Source organism: Pseudorasbora parva, chromosome 4 (genome assembly GCF_024679245.1).
Source record: "Pseudorasbora parva isolate DD20220531a chromosome 4, ASM2467924v1, whole genome shotgun sequence".
Lineage (NCBI taxonomy): Eukaryota > Metazoa > Chordata > Actinopteri > Cypriniformes > Gobionidae > Pseudorasbora > Pseudorasbora parva.
Genome location: NC_090175.1, coordinates 42,074,994 through 42,102,628, shown reverse-complemented (window position 1 = coordinate 42,102,628; position 27,635 = coordinate 42,074,994). Strand labels below are relative to the sequence as shown.

Sequence of the window (27,635 nt, the reverse complement as noted above, 5' to 3'; positions counted from 1 at the left end):
GTTTCAGTGAAAGGAACTCCTAATACTTAATCATACATGACATTTTGGACAATTTTATGCTCCCAAATTTGTTGGAACAGTTTGGGGATGGCCCCTTTCTGTTCCAACATGACTGTACACTAGTGCACAAAGCAAGGTCCATAAAGACATGGATGAGCCCTGACCTCAACCCGATAGAACACCTTTAGGATGAATTAGAGCGGAGACTTCGAGCCAGGCCTTCTTGTCCAACATCAGTGTCTGATCTCACCAATGCACTTCTATAAAGAATGCTCAAAAAATCCCATAAACACACTCCTAAACTTTGTGGAAAGCCTTCCCAGAAGAGTTGAAGCCGTTATAAAAAGGACTATTATGCAAAGGGTGGGCCAAGTCCATAATAAACCCTACAGATTAAGAATGAGATATCATTCAAGTTTATGTGCATGTAAAGAAAGGTGTCCCAACACTTTTGGCAATATATAGGCTAAAATATAATTGCAATCAAAATTATTCAACCCCCCAGAGACTGTAATAACAATAATTTACAACTGTAAACTTTTCTAAAAGGTACAGAGTTGTTTAAAAAAATGCATCTATAACACTTTTACTTTTTTATTTTAGTGGCAAAATTAAAAGTGTCAATGTATAATAAAAAGCTTTTGAGTTATAGGATTTATACATCTATGTCAATTATTCAACGCTGCTGTTTTTTATTTTGTGGTACAAAATTGTGTTGAAACAAAATGAAGCCTCTGAAAACTCTTAACAAAACTGAACTAGCTTGTGCTGTTAGCCTGTTACACATGCATACATTTAGCCTATGCATGTGCTAAAGTTGAGTAACAAATATGGCCAAGTCAAAATAGCTCTCAAAAAACCTAGAGAAAAAAAAAATGTTTGTATTACATTAGAAAGTCTATGGCTACAAGAAGATTTGCAAAACAGTATGTTTCTAGAGATACAGCTGGCAACCTTATTCATAAGTTTCAAATTTGTTGTACCACAAAACCTTTGAGGATGTTGAAGACAAAGCACAAGATCATTAAGGGGAATAAAATGTTTGATCAGAGCAACTGAGAAATATCCTCAATTTACTGCCAACGGAAAGGAGAAAAAACATGTATGCAGATTATAAGAACACTCGACCAGCATGGCCTCATTTTGGGACATCATGCCGAATGCCACTCTTGACCAAGAAGAGCGTGAAAGAGTGACTTGAACATGCTAAAATTTGGTTCTGCAAGAATGTTTTATGGAGTGATGTGACCCCACTGGAACTTTTCAGTGATATGTCTGGTGCAAAAAAGGCAAAGCTTGAACACCATCTCCACGGTCAAACATGGAGGTGGTCCAGTCTCCTATATGGAGATGCTTTGGAAGCTTTTTCAATTAAGGAATGGGCCAATATTGTAGTAAAGAGGTGACAGAAGTTTCTACCAACTTTTTTTTTTTACCAACACACTCACCTTCTTGCAGGCATTGAAAGAAAAGGAAGCTCATACAAACTGTTAGCTTGACCACTTTAACAAGCAGAATAATGTGGAATTTACAGAAAGGTTTTTCCAGATGCTTTTCTGAAACCATTTATCTTAGTATTTACTTTAGATCACTGAAACCAGGTGTAATGTTGTTTAATGAAATGATTCAACAGAACATCTGATTCATTCAGTATTACATGGAATTGCTCTTTAGTGAAACACACACACAACCCAAATGAAACCAACGCTGAATATCAAGTAAATCAACGTAACTCACATCAAACAACTTAAAATGTATTTTAATGCATATAATAAGAATAATACTCTCAATAAAAACCAATAAAAATAAAGCACTTCATCAAGAATGATGTTTTAACAGTGTCCCTGTCTTTCCAACACTGAGAAAAACAACTGGAATTCTCCAGAAAAGCACAAGAGGTCAAAGGATAAGGACATATTGTCACACAAATGAAGCAAGATGACCGGTTTCCTTTCCTCACTCACTCACAACCCTTTTTCCATTGTATTGCCACCGGCCAAAATATTTCACGCTCCAATAGAGAGGTGACAACTCGTTAAAAACAGACACTTGCATACAGTGTGTTCAGACAAACACACTAATGCACATAAAAGCACCTGGCGTTTTTTTGTTGTTTTTTTTTCTTGCAGAGAAAAAGCGTTAAGGTCTTTGGTTTTGGGTACCATATCAACAGCAGTGCAGCCAAGTAGCTAAAAACGGCATCACTGGAAACCTCAAAATCCAAAATACACGTACAAATTGATGGAAACTGAGCTTATATGTGATGTTTTGCATTTGTGAGTAATAATGAACGTATGTTGCTTGAATGGTTTTAATGTTATTTCGGGCAAATATGTGAGTTAGGATTTTCTGTTGAATGCGAGTGAGTTCTGGGCAATCTGTAGTAAATCAGCAGCATTCGGTCTGAAAAAAAGACAGATATTCCTCTGTTAATGGAAGTGCACTCAGATTTTGAAGCTTCTCTTTGGTTTATGTTAAAACAGAAGATTGTGCTAGTTTACAGTGTACTGGAGGGTTGTCTTTTTTCCGTTAATATTGCACTGGAATATAATGGTTGATTTCCACATACATACATGCTCACACACAAACATTCACACGAAAAAAGAACAGGGTGCAAGCATTACGCTGCACAGCAAGTGCATTTATCTGTAGACTTTCAGCCTGGTGTTCAGTGCTTGCTGGGGAACTATCAATCCAATGTCTGAATGTCAATCAAATCTACCTTAAAGAGGCTTTGTTGGGGTCATTGGCATGTTAAAAACACCAAAACCAATAGTAGGGAGTGTCTTAAAAAATAGTGACCCAAAACTTCTTTGTCCATAAAGTAAAAGCCAGTCACAAAAGCTGTACGAACCAGAAATGTACGAACCAGAAAGAGAGGCATCTCAGCTATTCTTTTTAGCTGTTTAATGCTTTGATGTTTTAGGTTGTTTGATCAGTTCTTGTGAGAAAGACCAGGATAAGATCTCCAAGCTCATCTAAGGTAAAGGAACTTCAGTGCCGTGAAAACCTTACCCTGTCCAACTCTACTAAGATGGCTTGTCTATAGGATTGTAGCAGAGATGATATTTACAAGAAAAGCTTGATAGCAGAACTGGTGATGACAGCTGAGTGCTTATAAAGACTAGTCTCTCTATCCTCACTGGCACAGTTATTGGATGTTGCTTGTGTTGGTGAGGTTGTCCTGGTCAGAGGAGGGGCTGTTTATACCCAGACTCCTGAGGAGATCTTGGAGTTTAGATACAGTCTGCTGCAGCTCTGTCTGTTCCTGCTGGAGAGTCTTTACCTCCGACTGTAGCTCAGACTCTCGATTGACCAGGCCGTCCACACGAGTCTCCAACCATCTGATCTTAGCGTGGGCAACCTGATGGAAGATGATGATCCGTTAAATCAGTGTAAAAAAATAGAATTATAAAATATAAGAAACTATTCAAATTAGATCTGATGCCGAATTTAAACATCAGAATAAATAATAATAAATGAAAAATACAAAAATTATAAGCCTTTGATCTACATAAATGAATACATAAAGGGATTCTATTTGTATTAACATGAGCCACCTGTAGCTCCTCAAGGAGGTCTAAGTTTTGCTGTCGGAGGCTTCCATTGGTCTTCTCCAACTGGGCCACTCGCTGTGATTGGCTGAGAGTGGAGGGACCATCCAAGAGCTCATCCTGAAGAACATGATATTCCACCTCATAGGCCTGCAGCTGCTTACTGATATCCATCTCAGACACCTACACAGAGACATGTACAATATACAAGATGAGCATGTCATAGATGGGCAAGCCACAGCATGTTTCTTACTGTGCGAGCGCACGTGTGTGTGTGCACAAATTTCAGGTATATGATGAGGGTGATGAGAGTCTTAAAACTTCATCCAACATCCAAAAACAGCTAAATGAAAACATACACAGTGAGTGTGTGTGTGTATGCTCTTCACAACTGCCATTTTCGAGTCTCATAAATTCCTAAAAAATGTAGGGTGCTCATACACACTTCCTTGACATCAAACAGAGACATGTTCAATGAAATTGTTGTCCCTGTGATCCTATAATGGAGCCATTCATAGGGCAGTGGCATTACATGCACACACAAGTAATATATACATACATACATACATACATACATGTGTGCATGTAATATACCCCCCCCCACACACACACACACAAACACAAGTTACAGATTATATAAATAAAAGATGGTTTTATATACATTATACATATATATCATACATATATATCATGCTCCAAAGCATGATGCTATCACCCCCATGCTTTACAGTAGGGATGGTTTTCTTGGGATGGTACTCATCATTCTTCTTCCTCCAAACACGTTTAGTGGAATTATGACCAAAAAGTTATATTTTGGTCTCATTTGACCACATGACTTTCTCCCATAACTCCTCTGGATCATCCAAATGGTAATTGGCAAACTTAAGACGGGCCTGGCCATGTGCTGGTTTAAGCAGGGGAACCTTCCGTGCCATGCATGATTTCAAAGCATGACGTCTTAGTGCATTACCAACAGTAACCTTGGAACCTTGATTGCTCCAACAGTGGACCTTTTTCACCAAGCTACTTGGCAATTTCCCTGTAGCCCTTTACCGCCTTGCGGAGGTGTACAATTTTGTCTATAGTGTCTTTGGACAGCTCTTTGGTATTGGCCATGTTAATAGTTGGATTATTACTGATTGTATAGGGTGGACAGGTGTCTTTATGCAGCTAACAACCTCAAACAGGTGCATCTAATTTAGGATAATAAATGGAGTGGAGGTGGACATTTTAAAGGCAGACGAACAGGTCTTTTAGCTGATAGACAAGTGTTCAAATGCATCTACGGTGGGCGAAAATGCCTTGTTGATGCTAGAGGTCAGAGGAGAATGGGCCGACTGATTCAAGTTGATAGAAGAGCAAATTTGACTGAAATAACCACTCGTTACAACCAAGGTATTCAGAAAAGGTGTTGTGAAGCCACAACACACACAACTTTGAGGCGGATGGGCTACAACAGCAGAAGACCCCACCGGGTACCACTCATCTCCACTACAAATAGAAAAAAGAGGCTAAAATTTACACAAGCTCACCAAAATTGGACAGTTGAAGACAGGAAAAATGTTGCCTGGTCTGATGAGTCTCGTTTTCTTCTGAGACATTCAGATGGTAGAGTCAGAATTTGGCGTAAATTTTGACTGTGCAGGCTGGTGGTGGTGGTGTAATGGTGTGGGGAATGTTTTCTTGGCACACTTTAGGCCCCTTAGTGGCAATTGGGCATTGTTTAAATGCCACAGCCTACCTGAGCATTGTTTCTGACCATGTCCATCCCTTTATGACCACCATATACCCATACTCTGATGGCTACTTCCAGCAGGATAATACACCATGCCACAAAGCTTGAATCATTTCAAATTGCTTTCTTGAACATGACAATGAGTTTCCTGTACTAAAATGGCCCCCACCGTCACCAGATCTCAACCCAATAGAGCATCTTTCGGATGTGGTGGAACGGGAGCTTCGTGCCCTGGATATGCATCCCACAAATCTCCATCAACCGCAATATGCCATCCTATCAACATGGGCCAACATTTCTAAAGAATGCTTTCGGCACCTTGTTGAATCAATGCCACGTAGAATTAAGGCAGTTCTGAAGGTGAAAGGGGGTCAAACACAATATTAGTATGGTGTTCCTAATAATAATTTAGGTGAGCGTGTGTGTATTATATATATACACACCAATCGGGTATTACATGATGACCACCTTGCTAATATTGTGTTTTGTGAAAAGGGGGGGCCCTTTTGCTGTCAAGGCATGGACTACACTAGACCCCTGCAAGTTTGCTGTGGTAACTGGCACCAAGATGTTAGCAGCAAATCCTTTAAATCCTGTAAGTTGCGAGATGGGGGCTCCATGGATCAAACTTGCTTGTTCAGCACATCCCACAGATGCTCCAATGAATTGAGATCTGGGAAATTTGGAGGCAAGACAAGACCTCAAACTCGTTGTTGAGCTCCTCAAACCATTCCTGAACCATTTTTGCTTTGTGGCAGGGCATATTATCCTGCTGAAAGAGGCCATAGCCACCAGGCAATATTGTTTCTATTAAAGGATGTACATGGTCTGCAACAATGCTTAGGAAGGTGGTACATGTCAAAGTAACATCTACATGGATGGCAGGTTCCAAGGTTTCCCAGCAGAATATTGCCCAAAGCATCACTGCCTCCACCGGAATCCTTGCCTTCTTCCCATAGTGCATCCTGATGCCATGTGTTCCCCAGGTAAGCGGCACACACGCACCCAGCAATCCATGTGATGTAAAATAAAGCTTGATTCATCAGACCAGGACACCTTCTTCCATTGCTCCTTGGTCCAGTACTGATGTTCACATGCCACTGTTGGCACTTTCGGCAGTGAAAAGGGAACAGCATGGGCACCGTGACTGGTCTGCAGAACCAGAACCTTTCTATCAGAACCAGCATTAACTTCTTGAGCAATTTGAGCTACGTAGCTTGTCTGTTTGATCGGAACACCCCACAAGAGATATAGTTTTGGATCTCCTCTGACCATCGTCTAGCCATCATAATTTGGCAAACTCGCTCAAATCCTTCCGCTTGCCCATTTTTCCTGCTTCTTAATAAAACTAACTTAATAAAAAATAAAAAAAGAGTAAAATGTAAAATATGAAGCAAACTGATAAATTGTTACATTTTAAGATTATCATTCTACACTGTCCAATATAATTTTATTAGATCAAAATCATTTATCATTATTATGGAAGTAAAATAATGGCAAATGTTTTTGAAACAAAAAAGTTAATTGAATTGCACTACTTGAAAAAATATGCTTTGCATTAACCATGCTTGCATTTTAATGCATTATAGTTGTAGACCTCACATTGTTTTGGGCTGAAATTCATGGTTGTATATTTCAGATGTGTCTATTTTAATTCAAAACATTTGACACACATTTTCATTATTCAAAATGCAATAATCCATTCACCTCTCAATTTCACCTCCAAAATATATTTTTCTAATTAAAAATACAACCTAAAATATTCGACAGGCAATTTTCGGTCCATTTTATTTCGCTTAACAAATTCGCTTCCATAATTCAGTGGTTCAAATCAGGTTTGATGCACAACTTTTACATTTTTTAAATGAAAGAAATTAGAAACGTGTATACACGTCGTACCCTATAGCCCCTTTCACACTGCACGTCGAACCCGCAATATTCACGGAACATTGCTGGGTTGCCTTCTGTGTGAAAGCAACCACGTCCCGGAATTGATTACTGAATTGAACCCGGGTCGGGGACCTAGTAACATTGCGGGATTCGACCCGGGACGAGCGCTGTGTGAACAAAAGCCGAAACTAATGCTGCAACGTGTACGTAGTTATCGCGCGACTCCTAGAGCTTGTTTTTTTCAATAATACAACCCTGCAGTGCCAGAAGAGCTAATCTGTGTTTTAAAAGCAGAGAGTGTTCGTATACAAAAGAAACTCAAATGAAACAAGCAGAAATGTGTGCAAACTGGACACAAGTCGAGACCACGGAGCTCCTTACTGTCTGCGCTGAAGCTGAGATCGCTCGCCATTATACGTCACATCCGGATGTCACGTGTCAACTCGATCCGGGACCATTACGGTATTTCGCTGGCAGTGTGAATGGACCAAATCTAGCGGCCCGGGAACAAATGCCGGGTCGCATTATCCGTGTATTTGCCGGAATCGCAGTGTGAAAGGGGCTTATGTAACTTTAGAGACCCTAACAACCCTAACAAGAGGTACCAAAATGTGTGACTACGGTCCAATGTCATTATCAAGGTAACTTTATGCCAGTATATCACTGGAAAATGCTTAGCATGAAACTTTGTGCATTATGTTCATATTCTAAATCCACCTGCTTGTCTGTAGTAGCCTATATAGTATAACCTACATCCCCAACAAGGTGCGAGTTTGGTCTTTAATATAACATAGCTTGTATTAAGCTATGTTAAGCATCCCTATGGCAGGGGAATCCTGGAGTATGACATATTGAGGGAACCCCCAGTACTGCAGCACAGCACTGCCATATAAAGTTAAGGAAACTAAAGAACCGAGAGAATTATGTCAACCTCTGTTGTAACGTTTGATCTGTACGTCAGCATTGGAGAATAATTTTATAATCTCGTTCACGGAAGACAAAGCTGCAAATGTACAAAAGTAACCGTTAAGACTTAAATGTAAACACAGCTTTTGTGTCTTTATAAGCTTCACAATATATATATTGCCCTGTTAATCATCACAAATATGTATGCCGTGCTTCATTTCTGTAAATCCGTTTTAATGAATGCATAACTCTCTCTTTATGTTGCTATGGTCTTCGTCAACAGCCGCTTGCACTACTTGCAGGTGAGGTCGACTAACAGCAGATGAAGGAAAAAATAATAATTTTAAGCTTTTCCATGCAATCATAGAAGACATGTAATAGTACACAGGTCACAAACTCGTTTACTTTTTCATTTGTGTGTGTCTACTCTAAAATGTATTTACCAATCCGTATAAAACTAATGCACTATGCTTTTTGCATATGTTCAAGTTGTTACTCTTGTTTTACGCATTCAATTTTCTTGCTGCTATATCTATTTATTGTACATGGTCGGGTATCATTTAAAATATTCAAGAGAAAGGAGAGCGCTCCTGGTAATTGTCTTGCATGAAACACTTTTTCATGTAAGAATAATTTCAGACATACACACACAAACACACACACACATACACAGACACACATTGAGCAACACCCATACTTTACTAACTCCATCTATTATTTGTGTCGAGTTCATGATGAAACTAGTACTTATGCAAAACCACATATGAAGATGAACACAAGACACACCCAAGTGCGAGTATGTGTTGATTGTGTAGGGAAAGACACACGTATATTGGTGTCACCACAAAAGCACAAATAGAATCCACACCCAAATGTGCCACTGCCTTGACACTTAGCGAAAGTAAGCACATATGCACTTATGTGAGTCGTACGACTATTTGGAATGCAGGTATGGTAGAGGCATGCACATTAACTCCGACAAAGATATTACCTGATTGATTGTTTTTTCCATTTGCACAAGGCCCAGATTGGGTAAGGTTGTTTTGATGAACTCGACAATTGATTCTAAACTGTCGTGCTGGAGAATCAGAGGCTTGTGGCTACCAAGAAGACTCAAGGCCACCTTGAAGATGACCTCTGATCCCTGAAGAAACAGCATATCTGGAAGATATATATATATATATATATATTAAAAAAACAAAAAAATAAAAAAAAAAACAATTATATATATATATATATATATATATATATATATATATATATATATATATATATATATATATATATATATATATATATTGTTCAGTTTAGTTCAAGAAATCCATTTGAAAGCATCTATGTTTTGGATTTAAATATAACATAACATAACATAACATAACATAACATAACATAACATAACATAACATAACATAATATAATATAATATAATATAATATAATATAACCGTAACTGAAGATCAGGTAAAGACAAACAGTATTAAGCAGCAAGTGTATGTAAAGTTTTGAATTTTACATTTTTAAATGTGTAAAATTTGTAGATGTGTACTATATGTAAACATCTGTTGTGTGAAATAGCTTATTAAGAAAAAAAACAGGCAGTATTTTTTAACCTTTTTATTTTGTTAAAATTATTATGCGTAAACAATTGGGGGGGGGGGGGGGGGTGAAATGCTGTTTCAAGCATACTGAGCTTTTTACACTGTTAAAGACTTGGATTCCCATCCTAAACATAGACAAAGTTTCAAAAACTAATGTTGGACGTTTGATGGAGTATTTCTGTGTCAAAAATACTCCTTCCGGTTTCTCACAAGTTTCGGAGAGTTTTTTTGAGTATGGCTCGGTTTGACGTTAATAGAGCGGAAGGTCCTTGTATGGGCCGTACGGGCTCTTCTCCCGGTAGGGTGAGCGCGCGCGTGACTAGAGCGAGAGAGGAAATGCACGCCCATAAACACTCTCAGCTGCAGATCCAGTCGTCCGTGAACACTTATGTCGCATGCCGTGCTCCACTTTATTCCTATGGGTGACATCAAGCGACTTCAACGCTTCAGCACAGCGTTCCGGGAAGGCAGCGCTGCATTTGAACCGATTTGAACGCAGAAATGACGAGAAGCTTCACAACATCGCTTCAGTCGCGTCTCAAAGTGGATTTACACGCCACTGCTGTCACAGGACTTCACCAAATCATACCAAAGAAGTGTGTTTTTGACGGAGCCGTCCCAGCGATTAAGGTTCGGTCCTGCTTTGGAAGCAGCTGGTGAGTAAAACTGCTTCAAATGTCTGTGCTGTTGGCAATCGTCACGTGAGTAAACATCAGTAAACGACGCGATCGCGTGCTTCGTCATTCAAACGCGCTAACATTACTCCATTGCTGTTCTATGTATAACGTTACACTAGTCTGACGTGCAAAACCGTTTTACTTGCTACTGCTAAGATTTAGTCACATACAATAGTCCATAAACCGAATCATGTCCTCATAAACTGCGAGTAAACAAGCGCAAATGTTGACAGGCCACTTAATACAGTACATACCACAGAGGCGGACGTCCTGCTGTTGCTGTTTCTTCTGTTCAATTTATTTCAGCCTCCGAATGATTCTGGATCATATATGTATTAGCTGAGATAGCCATGAGTTTCTCCACGCTTGAGGACGTCACCGATTTGTTCGCGATCATCCTTCTTTAGCTCCGCCCACTCGATACGCGTCCAGGCGCTCGTTTTTTTCCGGAAAGTCTCGGTACAGCCTATATTTCTTTTATAAATATAATAAAACTAAAGACTTTTCGGAGATATGAAGGATGCAATACTACTCTATAGGTACTCAAGATTGACATGAGATTGACTGAAACTGAGTGTTTCACCCCCCCTTTAAATATATGCAAACTTATTGCATAACGTTTCTATTCTTAGACAAAAACTGTATTAAAGTAACAAATAAAAATAAATTATAGTTATTAATTAATTATAAGTATAAATTATAACTTCTTTTTTACTTTATTACAATTTTAGCCTAATAGTAGAAGAAAAAAAGAAAAAAATCTGAAATTCTGAGAAAACTGAAAATCTCCAGTAGATTTTGAGAGTTGTGTGTCATTGTTTGTGTGAGATAAAAGATTGTAAAAATTGTTAAGAGACCTGTGTATGTGTGAAATATGTAGATGTGTAAGGTTCAAAATGGTTCAACCGATTACCCTTGGAAAAGATATGCAAGCTTGTGTCCCACAAGGTCAAATGACATTCAGCCTTATAATCATACCACACACTGTCACAGAACCGTGGTTAAGCAAAACAAAGTTAGCGCCAGCCGCTAGGCATCAGCGATCGTGATTATCATGGATAATTAACTTTGGCGTTCCCATAGATGATAAAGAGAGATTGCATAGAATGATAAAGAGAGGCAGATAATTTTCAACTCTATATACATATATACATACACATATACATACATATATATATATATATATATATGTAAATATATATATATATATATATATATATATATATATATATATATATATATATATATATATATGTATGTATGTATGTATGGATTGGGGCAAAACTCTGCAGGAAAGTGGACCTCGAAGGCCAGAGCAGAGCTATATATTTAAAATAAAGAGAGAGAATGTACGTGTTATGCTGTATCATACGAGACAACAAAAATATGCTAAACATGCAGGTCATCTTCATAAACACTTCTATGGAAATTGAGAGAATGGTAATGCGTCACTAGCTACCATAGTGGCATCTGATCTGCCTGATGATATCTCCTGACATGCTCTCATTTCAACTTTGTATTTCAATAAAATATGATTTTTATCTGTGGCTGGTGTGGCGTGGCTGGTGTGGCTTGGCGGTTAAACATTTGAGCTAGTAACCAAACCCTAAGGATTGTAGGTTGTACGCAATTTATGAACTACAATCATAGTGCCCTTGAGCAAATAATTAGTCCGAAGGGACTGTCCCTGTTTTAAAGAAATACTTCTGCTAAATGTATAATTATAAAAAGCACTGTGGTAAATGGGTAATCTCAGGAACTCATTTAGATCGGGAAAGTGTGTATTGCAAGTGTGTGTGCATATGAAAGTGTAAGTGAGGGTGTGAGCATTCACCGAACACTCGTGCCACGAATCCAAGTGGGAAATGTGAGGCAAAGGCAGTGAGGAACCAAGGAGCGGCGTAAAGGCTGGGGCCGATCTCGTACTGCTCCAGATGAGTATACAGCTCTCTGTGATAGTCGTGCAACAGACGAGACAGCTGATACATCTGAATCTAAGAGGGATTCAGACAAGGAATATCTTGAATCAAAAGAACATCCGATTATCATGGGTAAAGAGTTCTGGTATACTGTGGAACACATTCAACTGTATATACACACAAAAACATCTCTAAACATTAAAAAAACATGATGGTTACTTGTGGTGTTTTTACTGAGTATCTCTTTATTTTGAGCATTGTTTTTTGGCTTTATAAGTTTATTTATTACATGATTAATTATATACTGAAAAGTGTATTTGATTGATATGTTTTTTTTAAATATAGTAAAACATAAATGCAACACATTACTGAAAAAGAAATGAACTTAACTATTTATATTATTTAAAAATATTATTAAATATTTTTTCAACAAAGATTTCATTTTAAAAAATCTATCTCAAACTCTTTAACAAGAGGAATACTTCAGACATAGCACAGTAACTACCTGTTAAGGAAAAACAGTTTTTAATGAAACTGTGTGTGTGATCATGTGAATGTTACTTTACCTGCAGTATGATCATATCAGGCCTGTACTGTTTCCGTAGCCCTATGTCATACATGAGGAATTTGAGCATATGGAATGCGTCCTCTTCACTCATATGGAGCAGCAACACGCCAGCCACAAAACTCAAGCCCTGGCAGTAACCCACCTCCGGGTCCAGTAGAGAGTATGCCTTCAGTAGATTATAGAGGGACAGCTGGCCAGCCCCCAGCTGAGCGCTGAAATACGGATGAGTGGGAAATGTACGTCCTGGGAGAGGAAGAGGAATAATCATTCAAGTATTATGTTTTTTCAGTGCAGTGTAAGTGAAACAATGCTGCTGTTGTTGTTGATGTTGGCAGAGACATATGACCCCCCTTCCTTCAGCTCAATCTCCTCCTCTTCCCTCTGGTTTTACAGTGTTCAGACCCATTCAAAGGTTACTCTCATGGGTGTATGGCACTTTAACTAATTGACAGAAGGACAGACCAGGACGCAAATATATGACGTGTTTCTGTTTTTTCAGCAAACTTTTGAGGTATATCTACAGTACTGTATGTGCTTATATTCCAACAGTGCTGCTCTTGTAGGTTTATATAGAGGCAGAGTATTATTTTACAGTGTTTTGATTTCATTGGGTTACATACCAAACTAAGTGAAATCTGCAAACATTTGATGCCCCCCCCAAAAAAAATACTTTTAAAGAGTCATAAACCCTAAAACTAATTTTTGCAATGTTAATAAATGTACACATTTCACATTATTCAAAAACAATACCACACATTATATGCATGAAGTATGTATTGATATTTACTCTCCTAGGCAGTTCAGACTTTTTTGCTGTTCGCATGAATGGGAAAGACCTAAACTTTAACAGAGCCATGTTGAATAAAATCTTTTAGCCACATGTTGACAAACACACAGAAAGAAATGGGTAAGACTATAAAACACCAGTTCAATAGAGAATCTATGACTGTTCACTCTGACACATAATAGTTGGATAATGTCTAATAAATATCCAACTAAGCATAGATCACTTAAGCCATTCACAGGCCATTATTCATAGCATGATTTTAACTTGCCATATATTTTTGTTATTTATTTTTACCAGATGGCAGCAATCTAGCTTAAATGTATGATGAGTTCTTACTTTCTTTTTAAATGTATGCAACTGTAGATTTTAACTGTAGTGAAGTTCCAAAAGTTTGCTAATTTGCTTTTGGAAATAATGGTGAAAAGGAGAAATCTGCACGTAAATATGACCCAAATAGCCCATCATCCCAACAGAAATGCATAATCTTATTGTTACTGTGAGGGAATTATCAGCCAAGGTGTTTTATCATCTTTTTTGTCCAGCTTGGGAAGGTTAAGCGGTTCATTTCCCACCTAGTCGTCAAATTGCCTCATTCGAGCACAGAGAATTCAACCCAATGAGCAGACATGAGTGCAGTTTCTGTGTAAAATACCATCAAAATCTACCAGAGTGCAAAAGGCCCATTTACACAGATACATTTTTACTTGTAAAAAGTGAGATGCAGAGAGAGCGAAAAAATGCAACATCTCGAGGCACATCTCACAAAAAATGCAACATCTCGAGGCTTTGTTTGAAAATCTAACTTCTTTTAACTTTACATGCCTTTCCAAATTAAATATCCGTATGCAAATAATGGGTCTAACAATGATAAACTTATTGACATGATGGTTAATATAAAAATAAAAAAGGTGACGAAAACAGAGAATAGAAGAAGAATGTGGGAGACTAGGTGTGTCTGAAGTGCCACAAGATTAAATAAAAATTGCCATGGAAAATTGAGTCACTCCCTTTTTTTGTACTATACCTTTGAATACTTTTTGGTTGGAAATGTTTAGAACATGAAGTATGCAAGCATCTTGCAATATAGGAATCTACAGTATTGCATAGAATAAGAGCTTTCATGTCTCCGTCTGAGAGGGCGTCTTCATAGGGACAATATACATTCCTACAAGATTAGGTGTCTTCCTGTGTAGTAAAGATTTCTATCTCTCTTTCCCCCCACTGTCACTATGCTGAGAGCCAGTAACACCTCCCTTTCTTTGTCTGAACCTCCCCATTAATCTCTCCATCTTCACATCTGTCCATCTCCGCTTGTTTCTCAATCATTCATTCAGCCTGAGGTTCAGCAGAAGTTTTTCTCTATAATAACTGAGGTAATGATCATTTTGCAAAGAATGGACACTTTTGTGTATACTCAAATGACAATTTTTGAAAACATTCCAGAGCAGGCATGAACATGAACAAGATAGCGTGTTTTTAAGGCACAGAACGGCAGAATAGGTGTTTTTCAGCATGCTAGAATCTAACATCAAGGCAGCCCAACAATTAACTGCTTATTCTAAATCAAATGTTTCTCGCTCAAGACATTGCAAAACATTTTAAGCAACAGCGAGACACATCTAGTGGACTAGAATAAGTCTACTAGATGTTCAACAATGACCTGGAAAACGGACAACCTTCAAAGGAAACAAACAACTAAAGACTATACAAAAGGTTAACAGTAACTCTGTTCCAAAACCTAGTGAGCTGCATTCCAAGACAGCATTATAAGGGCATTTGACATGATTAAAAATGATATCATCACACATTTTGGACCCACTTTAAGTGGTCTAAACTACTATGTACCAATATATTAATGAATTATTTAATACAATGCACTTATTGTTTACAGACATGTTTTTACATTGTACCTACATTTTTAAATATTTAATGAATTTCTGTAGTTACATTTATAATTACACTGTTGACCCTTCCCTTACACCTAAACCTACCCTTAATCTTACCCATGCCACCACACCTGTCCCTAACTTTATCCCACCTCAATATCAACAAAAGTGATTTGCAATTATTTTCTGATGTAAGTACATAGTAGTTAAGGACACCTAATATAAAGTGGGGCCCACGTTTTGAATATTAAGGGGATATTAAGTGGTTAAACAAATCACTTCAAATGTTTGGGTCGGTAAGATCTTATGTTTTTGATAGAAGTCTCCAAGGCTGCATTTATTCAATCTAATAAATACAGTAAAACAGGTTTATTGTGAAATATTTTTGCAACTTAAAATGCTGCAAAAAGCATTTAAACATAAAAGTATTTTTAATTGTACGTTTCAGAGGAGTACATTTCTTTTGTCCATGAAAACTCGCGCTGACTGAGAAAACAACTAACTCATGTTTGAAAATTTGCTCATTACGACTCATTTTGCCAGCATGGATCACATATTTAAAATGTAATTTACTCCTGTGATGGCAAAGCTGAACTTACAGCATTGTTACTCCAGTCTTCAGAGTCACATGATCCAGAAATCATTCAGATTTGTAGCTCACGAAAAATGTCTTATTATTATCATCAATGTTGTAAACAGTTGTGCTGCTTAATATTTTGCAGAAACCATGATACATTTCTTTTCAGGATTCTTTGATGAATTTTTGTAACATTATAAATGTCTTCAGTCACTTTTGATCAATTTAATGCATCCTTGATATTTTTTTTATTTATTTTTTTTATTGACCCAAACATTTTTAAGCACAATAGTGTATAATAATATAATAAATAATATAATTTGATTGAAATTCAATGCTAAAGTGTACATTTAAATATATTTATATAACAATTATAAATAACTACATATACAATTTAACCCAATATTTGAGAAATCTCTATATTTTTTACAAGCAGTCAACCTTTCAGTCTTCTCAAGGCCTCAAGAAAAGCAGTCTTCTCAAGGCCCCACTTTGTCCAAGACAATATTTGAAGGCCCTCCTATTTAAGCTTTTGTAATAAAAACAAATAAATCAACAAAAACACCAAAAAATTAGTTAATTAGTTTTCACCAGTTAATTATGAGCATCCCAATAAATATAATGTTAATATAACTACATTTAAATAATTTTAATATTTGTTAGTCTTATTGTGGCCCCACTGGAAGTTTGCAGTTGTGCCCCTATGGGACACTGGCCCCCGGTTGAGAACCACTGTTAAATTTGTGTTTTTGTTTTTTGTTAGAATAGCGACATGCTAAGGCTTAATTCTATTTGAATCATTTGTGGGCCCGGTCTTCTGTGTGCTTCACGCGAGGAGCTATATTTTTGCAACAAGCACAGTAGTTTCATATCAAGAATGTCTCAAATTAGGCACCATCTAACTAAAATGGATCTTCATAAGTGACCATGTAAGCTGTAGGCAGCAATGCAGTTCACTAGGTTTTGGCACAGTCCCATTGTGTTTGTAATACTAACCCAAGTCTATAAGGATGGCATGCTGTTGAGATGTGAGCTGCTTCAGAAGCTCTTTGTAAGGAGCGTCATTGTTAGGAGGTTTGGCACTGGGCACCTCTTTCCTCAGCAAATACTGCTCTGAAAGAAACTTCCAAATCTCTCCTCGATGTTGACGAGGAACGCCTGAGAGAGAGAAAAAGCAGAGAGAAGAGGAGAAAGAAAGTGTTTCATTGATGGATCTTTGCAGGAGCTTTAAATGTTTACATGCCTTGAGCAGAACACCACAGTTTGTCAAAGTTTTTCAGTAGCGTGCAATCTCATCTGACATGAAGATGGATGTCCATACAATCACTTCAAGAGGACAAAGTCAACATTGGCAAAGACTGACGTAAAAAGGTGACACGCATCCCCATTTGCACGCATCCGAAAATGACGTTAACAAACATCACAAATCCAAGAACCAAACACAGGCTTAAAACACGGTTCCTTGTGTGATTTCTGTGCCGCCCACCAGCATGACTAAAAAGAATGACAAACACTCCGCATTTTGTCTCCACCACAGCATATCGTACATAAATCAGTACAATCTTTACTGTGCAAAGAATTACACTAGATAGGTGAAGGTGTACGTGAACAATTCATGTAAATGCCACAGTTTAACTGAGCTTGAACAGGTTTGTGTGTGTGCACGCTAGTGCATGCAAGGTCACCATTCACAATAACATTCTGCAGAACTACCTCTATAAAAAGCTAACTATCAAAGAGACAGATCCTAAATCATTTCACATATTTGGCATACATGCACCATCAAATATGAAAACAATGCTGTATAATAAAAATACTCCACTAAACTGAAAATACATAATACATAAAGCTGTCTAAAACAACACATTACATACTCCTCACTCAATGTTCAGTTTTAGTTCTGTTAATCCAGGTGTCAAAAAATATAGAATACGCTGATGCCAAACCTCATGCAACTCACAGTCACCATCAATATTCTTATGTATCTATCTGTGTGTGTGTGTGTGTGCTTGTGTCTGTGTGTGCGTGTGTGTGCATTTTAATTACCTTGTCCCACAGCTGTGTGGATCTCCTCTGTGTCGAATCTGACCTTTGACCTCCCAGTGGTACTGAGCATTCTCTCCCAGACGAGTGTGACATCTTTCAGACAGGGAGTGATCTCTTCATAGTCCAGCTTTTGTCGTTTGCACTGCAGATCACTCTCTGATGCTGTACACACATCGAATGAAAGGTTAAGAAACTGAAAATGTGCAGAGTGAAAAAAGTGGAACTAAAGAATAGCACGTTAAAAATGACATTACACCACTGAGCATTTCATTATTCTTTATAAACATTATACATTATAAATCAAAATCTAATTATACAAAAAAGAACATTATAAATATTTTCACATTATAAATATTTGTCACTTTTAACTAAATCTTTCTAAACCCATACTTTTGAACATTAGCATCCATATGAAAAGTTTGAATTGGTCATATAACCCTGGGGTACTAGAGTTATATAGTCCTAGCGGTACACCAAATTGGGAAAAAGTATATTGTGTGATATCCTATTTGTTATTTTTTACATTATCATTACATTTAATAATAATAATAGATTTTATTTAAAACACACTTTTTTATTCTGAAGAATCTCAAAGTGCAACAACAGAAAGGGGAAAAGTAACAAAAAATGAATAAAAAGTAAAAATATAGAATAATACAAACAATCAACACAAAAGCTTTTCTGAACAGAAGACACAGCTGATGGTGGAAGTCTCTGCCACAGTACACTGTGGTCCACTCCATGTTTTACATTTCTCCCAGCGCTAGAGGCTCTATTGCTCCATATTCCCAATTCGGCAGTGTCCCGATAATGTCGCCGAGTCATGACACGCGCAGCTGAAGACCAGATGGAGGGGATCGCCACAGCACCATGCAGGAGACAAACAAAGTTTTTTTCGGGGAAAGCTTTTCCAGGGCCGCAATGCAAGACGGAACAGCGACGCAGCCGAGACTCAGAAGACGAGAAGCAGAAGATCTCAACATCATGCCGGACGCTGATGACGCTAGCCCGTCGCCAATCAACCAGCAACCTCAGCCACCAGTTAATTCACCAGACACTTTTATCCAAAACGACTTAAATAAGGAATATAACAAGCGATCCATCACAGAGGTTATAATCCCGAGTTTCAGACATTGTTAAAGCAACAGTGGAAGATTTCTTTCAGTGGGATGTAGTTAAGTGCTGCCAGAAGAGATAAGTTATTTCTTGAATATTGTCAGGGAGTCAGCTTTCCTAGTTACTTTCTGGGAAGATCATTCCACCAGCAAGAAACAGTGAATGAAATCATTCAAGAAAGTGATTCAGTGCCTCTCATTGAAGGTACCACGAGTGCTGCTCTCTTGCTGACCTCAGGCTTCTGGAGGGGGTGTAGATTCAGAAGAGCGAGTGGAGGTAGGAAGCATTGAAGACCAGTCGTGTTGCTGCGTTCATTTGCAGAGGTTTCATTGCACATTGTGGAAGTCAGAAGAGCATTGCAATAGTCCAGCTGAGAAATGACAAAGGCCTGAATGAGAATTTGGGGAGCATGCTCTGTTAGGAAGGGCCTGATCATTCTGATGTTGTGCAGTGCAAACTTGCAATGTGGTCTTTGATTTAAATTTGCTTTATTGCCATTTGTTATGTCATTAAAAGCTAGTTGTAGTAAGTCTAATCGCATTTATCGCACCAGTGAGAATTCTCATTCAGACTTGCACACAAACACAGGAAGAGATTTAACAGCAAGAAGGGAAATTTCAGGAACAAGAGAATAATACCCTCCCCACCCACCCTTACCCATGGGACAAAAAGAAAGCATAAAAAGTCTCCAAAGTGTCGAACATCAAATGTCTTGTGATTGAGAGGAACAGTGGTAATATAAACGCAGGCTGATGTAGGGCAGACAGTCTTCCAAGTATACTTCTTCTGACCCACTATTATATGCCCACACCCTATTCAATAGGTCTGGCTGCTTTCTTTTCAAGCTTCTGTTCGTTCTTTTCAGGTCATGAGAAGCATGACTGAGCATGGCAGGGCAGGGCAGGACATGACACTGCCAATCATGAGCACACCCAAATCAGAACGCATCTGTTCCAGCAAACCTTTTCACCTTTCATAATCATCTTATAACCTGCAGCAGGAAGTTCCAGGGAAAGCAGCGCATGTGTACGCCAGGTTGTGCAGAAATATGTGTGGCTACTGTTTATGGGAGATGCTTTTGTGTATGCTGGCTGATTGTAAAACAGATAAATCATCAGCAGCCTAAAACACTGAATACCAAAGGACCACAGAATGGAAAATATTTGAATGTTGAATAGCATTCATTGAATATATCTTAAGGGCAAAAACAAAGCTTTATTGCCACGCAATACAGAGTAATTTAGATTTTGCAATCTCATTAAAACAAATGTAATATCTTACATAGGCAGAATAATATTAACATTAATAAAAGTAATAATAATAAACTTAAACAAGCTAACATAATCGTCAACATTTCACTGCAATGGTGAAGATAAACTAGAGCTAAGTGGGAAAACAAGTTAGCTTTTTGTGTCAATTTGGTTTTAACAAACGTCTGTAAAGGCATCCTACTGTTAGTGGGGTAACTTGGCCAGTTGTATGCTGAAATGAAAGTGTTCACAATGATAAAAACCACTGTATGTGTTTTACCTTGTAGTTTTTGATTCTCTTTCTCCATCCGCAGCAGGAGGATCTGTTGTAGAATGGCTTTCCTCCATAACTCTCTTAGCTCTGCCCCACTCCTCTTTCTCCTCTCCTCTGGCACCGCACCCAGGGTGCAGTCCCCGCCCCCCACTCCACCTCCCAGTGCCATTCTGCTGCCAACCTCTAAGGAGGACTCTGAAAAATAAAGAAAAATATAAACAGTTTGTCATAAGACAAAACGGAACCTGCATGAACTACCATGTCTACCATATTGCCCATGTTTTATGATCAATCATTAGGATTTTTTTTCCTGTGCATGTTTTAAAGGGTTAGGGAAATTGAATAAAGGATAACCAAAAATTCTGTCTTTAACTACTGACCGTCATGCCATTCCAAAACCATAAGACCTTCGTTCATCTTCAGGAAACAAATGAAGATATTTTTGATGAAATCTGAGAGCTCTCTGTCCCCTCCATAGGCAGCCATTTAATTAACACGTTCAAGGCGCAGAAAGGAAGTAAAAACATTTGACTACAGTGGTTCAACCTTAATTATATGAAGTAAACATTTTGTGCACAAAAAAAACAACAACAACAACGACTTTGTTAAAATACTCCAAAGAAATTGCTTAAGGGATAGTTCACTTTAAAATGAAAATTCTGTCATCCTTTACTCACCCTCAAGTTGTTTTAAACCTGTATGAATTTCTTTCTTCAGCTGAACACAACGGAAGATATTTTGAAGAATGTCAGTAACTAAACAGTTAACTGGAGCCATTGACTTCCATAGTAGGAAAAAAAAAATACTATGGCAGTCAATGGCTCCAGTTAACTGTTTAGTTACTGACATTCTTCAAAATATCTTCCGTTGTGTTCAGCTGAAGAAAGAAATTCATACAGGTTTAAAACAACTTGAGGGTGAGTAAACAACTTGAGGGTTTGTGCAAACAAAAAGTATTCTCATCGCTTCATAATATTAAGGTTGAACCATTGGAGTTACATGGACTATTTTAACAATTTCATTACTACCTTTCTGAGCAGTGGTATTTAAGGGTGTTTTCACACTTGGTCCATTTCAGGGGGTCTGAGCGCGGTTCGCGTGATTTTAGGCACATATGAGAACACTCCAAACAATCTCAGACCCCTTTAAAGCTACACTGTGTGATATTTTCCCCATCTAGCGGTGAAAAGGTATATGACCATCCAGTGAATATTAGTTTCTGTTCCCCTCCATTCCGATTTCGTTTTAACTCCTACGGTGGCCGATTTAGTCCAAGATTAACATGGCAACCCCCCTCTTCACATTCCACACGGCCATCGAGTGTTAAAACGCGAAAGGCGAAGCTTGAATTTACGGATATGTCCCTCTTTGGCTAATGTACTTTCAAGATGGAGGGGCAACATGATGACGGGCATTCAAACCCCTCACCCTTATGTATTTTCAATGGCATATTATAAACTTAAGAGAATACTTTATTACTTGAAAGAAGTAAATATACATTAATGAGCACATATATTTTTGAAAGAACTAAGTGTTTTTAGCTAAAAATACACTTAAAAAGTTACACAGTGTAGCTTTAAAGTGAACCAAGCCAGGACCATCGCGGGAGGTGATTTAGGCATGGTTCGATCTCATCTTATGGTACAGTTCGCTAAAAACACTCAGTCTGAACCCAACCCGCTCTGGGCTTACTTGATTTTTCTGTTCACGAATTCCAAATGTAGTTTGGTCATCAGATCCCTCCGTACAAATCAGCTGTTCATCACGGCTGCTGCTTTTGACAAATCTCTACAAATTATTAATTCACAACTTTTACTTGTTTATTGCAATTTCAACCGCTTCCTTGACAGTTTAAAATGGTGTTACGAGTGCTAAAACACATGTACAAAAACCAGCTGTCACAGTGCGTGTACTACTAAACGGCATCTTTAGCGTCTTAATGCATTTATTTTAGTGTCAAGTGTCAAAAACACAACTTTCACAGGAACAGGTAGACAAGCCTAATATAATAATCAGTGGAGCTTAGACATAGCCTACCTATACTTTACTTGGAAAATATAAAGCAGTTTATTTAATTGCCATCTTTCTTTTATAATTGTATTGTATTGTTTATTTTTTGTATGCTGATGTTATCATTGCCTTCTGCCATTAATTAAACATGAATCAAGGAAAACTATTCAAAATAAATGTTTTTACAATGGTGGGTATGTGATATAGCTATTGCAATAATGTGTAGAATTGCAAATATATATGTCTAAAAAGATAAACAGCTTAATTTAACAGCATTTGTAGCAATGTCATAAAAATACTTTTACAAACAAATATCTTGCTTACTGAGGCACAAACAATGTTAGTGAAAGGGATCAAATGTTGAAGACCTTAGGGTCCGCCATCAAACACTGAACTGGACTAGATCCAAAAAGCAACAGTATGAACACAAAGGGGTCTGAGACATTCCTACTAAAGTGGACCAAAAAAGGAACTGAATCCTCTTTAAGGTACAGAGACAGTGTGAACGTAAAGAGAACTGGGTCCTTTTTCACTTGGTTCACCTCTTAGTCCACTTAAAGGAGTCTGAGTTTGATTCTTTTAAAAAGGACCCAAGTGTGAAAACACACTAAATTGCTGTCTATGGAGGACTAAGAAAGCTCTTCAATTTCATCAATAAGAAGATGAACGAAGGTCTTAGGGGTTTGGAATGACATGAGGGTTATTAGAGTAATTAATTACAGAATTTATTATTTTTGGGTGAACTAAACCTCTAAGTAAATATTGTTGCAAGTCAAGGTATTAAATAAACTATAAAAAAATAAGGACAGACAAAAATTACAAATAAGACCAAAAATATGAGAAAGGATAGAAGGACCAAGTATTCAAGTAAACTTTCAGAAATCTAACAAACACCACCAACAACAAAAAAGTGTAAGTAATAAAGGGTCAAAAAAATACTACTTAAATGTAAATACTTTTCACTTGTCTTACGGTTTACAATCCTTTAAGACAAACACGAAGTGTTAAGTGTTTACCTTAATGTCTAGCCAGGCAATTTCACCTTGAGTAACTACCAATCTTAAACAATTAACTCACCAAATCAACAACACCTCAACCAATAAGCAACATCACCATCACTTATCACCTATATCAAATCTTAAACCATAAAAGCCTTCATGCATTTTTTACTCGGGTTAATAAACCTACACCAAATAAATGTTTGTATTCATGTCTATAACTAAAAATATGCACAGTTTAACATACTGTCACAATAAACTCAAGATACTGCAGCTCAAAAGGTGCTACTAAAAGAACCTGAAATGAGTTTGTAATTTCACCACAAAATATGTTTTAAATAAACAACAAGTGTATTGATAAAAACACAGGTTCTCCACAAGATTTTGTGTTTGTAAAACTTAACACTTAACAATAGAGCAAACCACAAAACGCTCACAGAAGACAAACACACACATCACACTCATATACATGTGTCCATGTGTACAGGCAGAGGTGTTAAAATAAAACGAACACCACCCAAACTATAGGGTGGATCCGAGACCTCAAAATAACGCTTTTGTTTACAGTGAGAAAATGTGCAAAATTACAAATAAAAGTAGTTATTTATGATAAAAAACAGAGTGAGATCACCTGATATAGTGAGGCGGGAGAACAATCAAATCAAAAAGTGTTGAAAAACTTCAGCCACACAATGTACACATCCTTTACTCATGTAACACACAAAACCAGATCTTGTCTAAACCCACTCTAGTTTAGCCCTCTTCCCACCCACAGTTTAAAACAAAAATGATAAAAATGTCATATTCATAATGACAGCACTAGCAATATAGCTATTTTGCATAAATATAAATGTTGCAGAAATGTCTATAACCAAATTTTAATGAAAATGTTTCTGTTGTCAGCTTTTAAGGCTCATAGGGTTTACAGGATTTTCAAACCCGTGTTTGATTTTAAAATGTAAGAAAGTTGTTATTAAAACGTTCCCACTATAAATAGTACAATGTAAAAATACTTTATACTTGAAACATTTTTACATTATGACGTGGGCTCCAGTCAAACAGTATCAGTAGAATAAAAGCAGTTATTTTCACATGAAGCAGAGGGCCACCGTGTTGAGATCAAATGACCAGGCAAATACAGCTTAATCTTTTTGGCACAGCCTTTCTAAAACAAAAATAATTTTGGTGGCAGGTGATGATTTAGGCTGGAATATTGGGAAGTGAGATGGAAGGTCTCTTTTAGGGTCTCTGAAAATACACCACATGCTTAGCCTGACGTGGTCATACTCAATTCTAGTCAGAATATGAGTCTGAAACTGCTCCAGTGGGCTGTGATTATGAGGCGTGTTTCAACCGAACCAGGAAAGACATCAATTGGATAGAGCTACAACCAATCAGAGCAACGAAGCGACGCATCGTCAAATGTCAACATAGCTCAATTGCACTGTGTTGCCAAGACCGCGTTTTCCCCCCGGGGGTTGTTTTCTGTGTCCACGGGTTGAAGCGACTATTATGTGATATATAGACCCATGAGTGCGAATTTTAGCAGGCAACCTTGCCAAAATAACACACATTTTACCCCCCAAACGCCATTTTTCCCCGGGAGAACCCCCGAGAAGCTATTGTTTAGGGCTAGTAGTTGGCGGGTTTTGTTGTAAAAACTTGGCAACCCTGTCTGCACGTGCGCTGAAATCAGGCTGGAATACACGATCTTTGCCGGTGTTGTAAAAAAATGAAATAATTGAATGATACACAGAGTACTTACCCAACATGATCATCATTTCTCAGAGATATTGTGAAGGTGAATGCATATACTAACATGTATATGTATATGTACATGCTCTCCGTTTAGGATTCGAGTAAATATAATCCAAGCCCCTTTGATGACGTGCATGATTACGTTACTGTTGATCATCTGTCCGTCATGGTCTAAAGCCCGCCCTGATGATTTCATTGGTCCGAACAGTTTCTGTTCGAGGATAATTACTCCTCTATGGCGCAAGGCCAGACCGAACTGCCCATCCTAAAATTGTTGTGGGCGGGGCTAAGTTCGGCTGGCATCCAGGCTACCAGAAAGATCTTTCTTTTATATATGATTTAACTTGTTTTAATATATGTGCACAAGAGCAATGTGCACATTGTATTATTTGTTTATTGTATGATTTTATTTATGCTTAGTAATTGTGTGTTATTCTACAAGGCCTTGTTAATTGCCCCTTGGGGACAAATAAAGTTGTTGAATTAAATTTAATTAAATTGAGTTCTCCCCATATTGCATGAGAACTGTGATTTGCTTAATAATGTGGAACAACCTCTGTAAGTAGGTTTTAAAAATGTATCTAAAAACTACTTTACAAATCTGTCTGAGATTGATACCAATTTATCTACAAAAACGTATGAGAAATAAAACAAAAGCAGCAGCGATGAAAGGGCCCTCGCACCAGTGCTGCCACCACCACCCAGTGGCCTTAGGAAACAAAGCACGGTGGGCAATATGCATTTAAGCATAAGCAAATTGGAGGACTACATCAGTCATTTGTATGTGCCACACTTTCTGCTGCCAGCTGGTGGTGCTAAGACCAGTGTTAGGCAAGTTACTGAAAATTAGTAATTAGTTACAGTTACTAGTTACTTCTTTTAAACGTAATTGAATTACTTAACCAATTACTGTATATCAAAAGTAATTGGCTACTATAGGAAAGTAACTTAAAGTTACTTTTATGTCTGCTTTTTAAATGTAAATATGAACAGAACTGTATATTCAAACACAATAAACACAATTTTTAGAACTATTTATTGTCATCAACAGGGCAACAGGCCTTTAAATCAAGCAGTAGTGCAGTCAGTTTTTAGTGTCCAGCAGCAGCAGCGGTGCAGCTGGGAGAGTGATGGCCTTTTTATTCCTGGTCACATTGCGGAAAGATCAGAAGTATCTGGTTGTTTAAACCACATATGTTAATTTTACTACTGGCAAATAGTTAAAAAATAAACGTGCGAGAGCATGTTACCTATTTATGTTGTAGTCAGATATGACGCACTACTGCAACACGTGTCGCCTCAAATGAGTAAAGCAAGCACACAAGCAAACGACCGAGAGGAAAAATGAAAGTCTTAGATGCTCAAAAACACACAATCATCTTCATTAAAACTAATGAGATTAAATGATCTTACCGGTGCTCAGGTCACTCTCTCTCTCATATTGCGGTCTTTGATCTTGAAACGAGCTGATGATAAGATGCAGCTCAAATCTTTTGCTTTATTTTGCTGATGTGTACTCCATTATATGTACCTATACTGTGGGAATTAAAGATTAGACTTATATTAATTTTGTGGAGAGGTGTAAAGTAAGACACCCTGCATGTTTTTTATTTTTTTATTTGTGTAGATTGTGTAGACTGTTTCGTTTACGAATCATAGGCAAGACAAGTCACGTGTTAATTTGAGAAGCTAAAGTGTTGGTTGACTCACTGTCGGCCGCTGGCTGCTTAATCGTCACTTAAAAAAAAACAAAAAAACTTTAATTTAACAATGCAAAAAAATGCTACAAAATTAAAAACGAAAATGAACTATTTTAATGGCTGCAACAATGTGTAACGTGTAAAAACACGGACTGGACTAGGGCCTAGATTTGAGCTTATTTTCTGCAAGCGCTCATTTTTCAAAAAAGAGAGTAGCGCGAGTAACAAACTCATTTAAATTACAGTAATTGTTTACTTGATAAAAAAAAAAAAAAGATCTTCACAATTTAACTTCGCTTAGACTGACCAAATATGATGTTGATCTGATTAAATCTCTAGGAGAAGTTCATTAAAGTACATCTGGAAATCGCGAAATGCCAAAACTAT

General features: G+C 37.6%; 1 protein-coding gene across 6 annotated transcripts in view; it reads right to left on the bottom strand.

Moving 5' to 3' along the window:
* Window positions 1-1,733: 1,733 nt before the first annotated feature.
* tbc1d1 (TBC1 (tre-2/USP6, BUB2, cdc16) domain family, member 1) overlaps window positions 1,734-27,635 on the bottom strand; it is a 111,298-nt gene continuing 85,396 nt past the window's right edge. For all 6 annotated transcript variants that reach the window (XM_067441848.1, XM_067441847.1, XM_067441849.1 and 3 more), the window contains 8 exons: window positions 20,789-20,977; window positions 18,143-18,304; window positions 17,093-17,254; window positions 12,845-13,089; window positions 12,194-12,353; window positions 9,077-9,246; window positions 3,561-3,737; window positions 1,734-3,364 (listed from right to left, as the gene is read on the bottom strand). In XM_067441848.1, coding sequence (XP_067297949.1) covers window positions 3,152-3,364; window positions 3,561-3,737; window positions 9,077-9,246; window positions 12,194-12,353; window positions 12,845-13,089; window positions 17,093-17,254; window positions 18,143-18,304; window positions 20,789-20,977 — 1,478 coding nt within the window. In that variant the 3' untranslated portion in view covers window positions 1,734-3,151. The remainder of the gene's footprint in view (window positions 3,365-3,560; window positions 3,738-9,076; window positions 9,247-12,193; window positions 12,354-12,844; window positions 13,090-17,092; window positions 17,255-18,142; window positions 18,305-20,788; window positions 20,978-27,635) is intronic.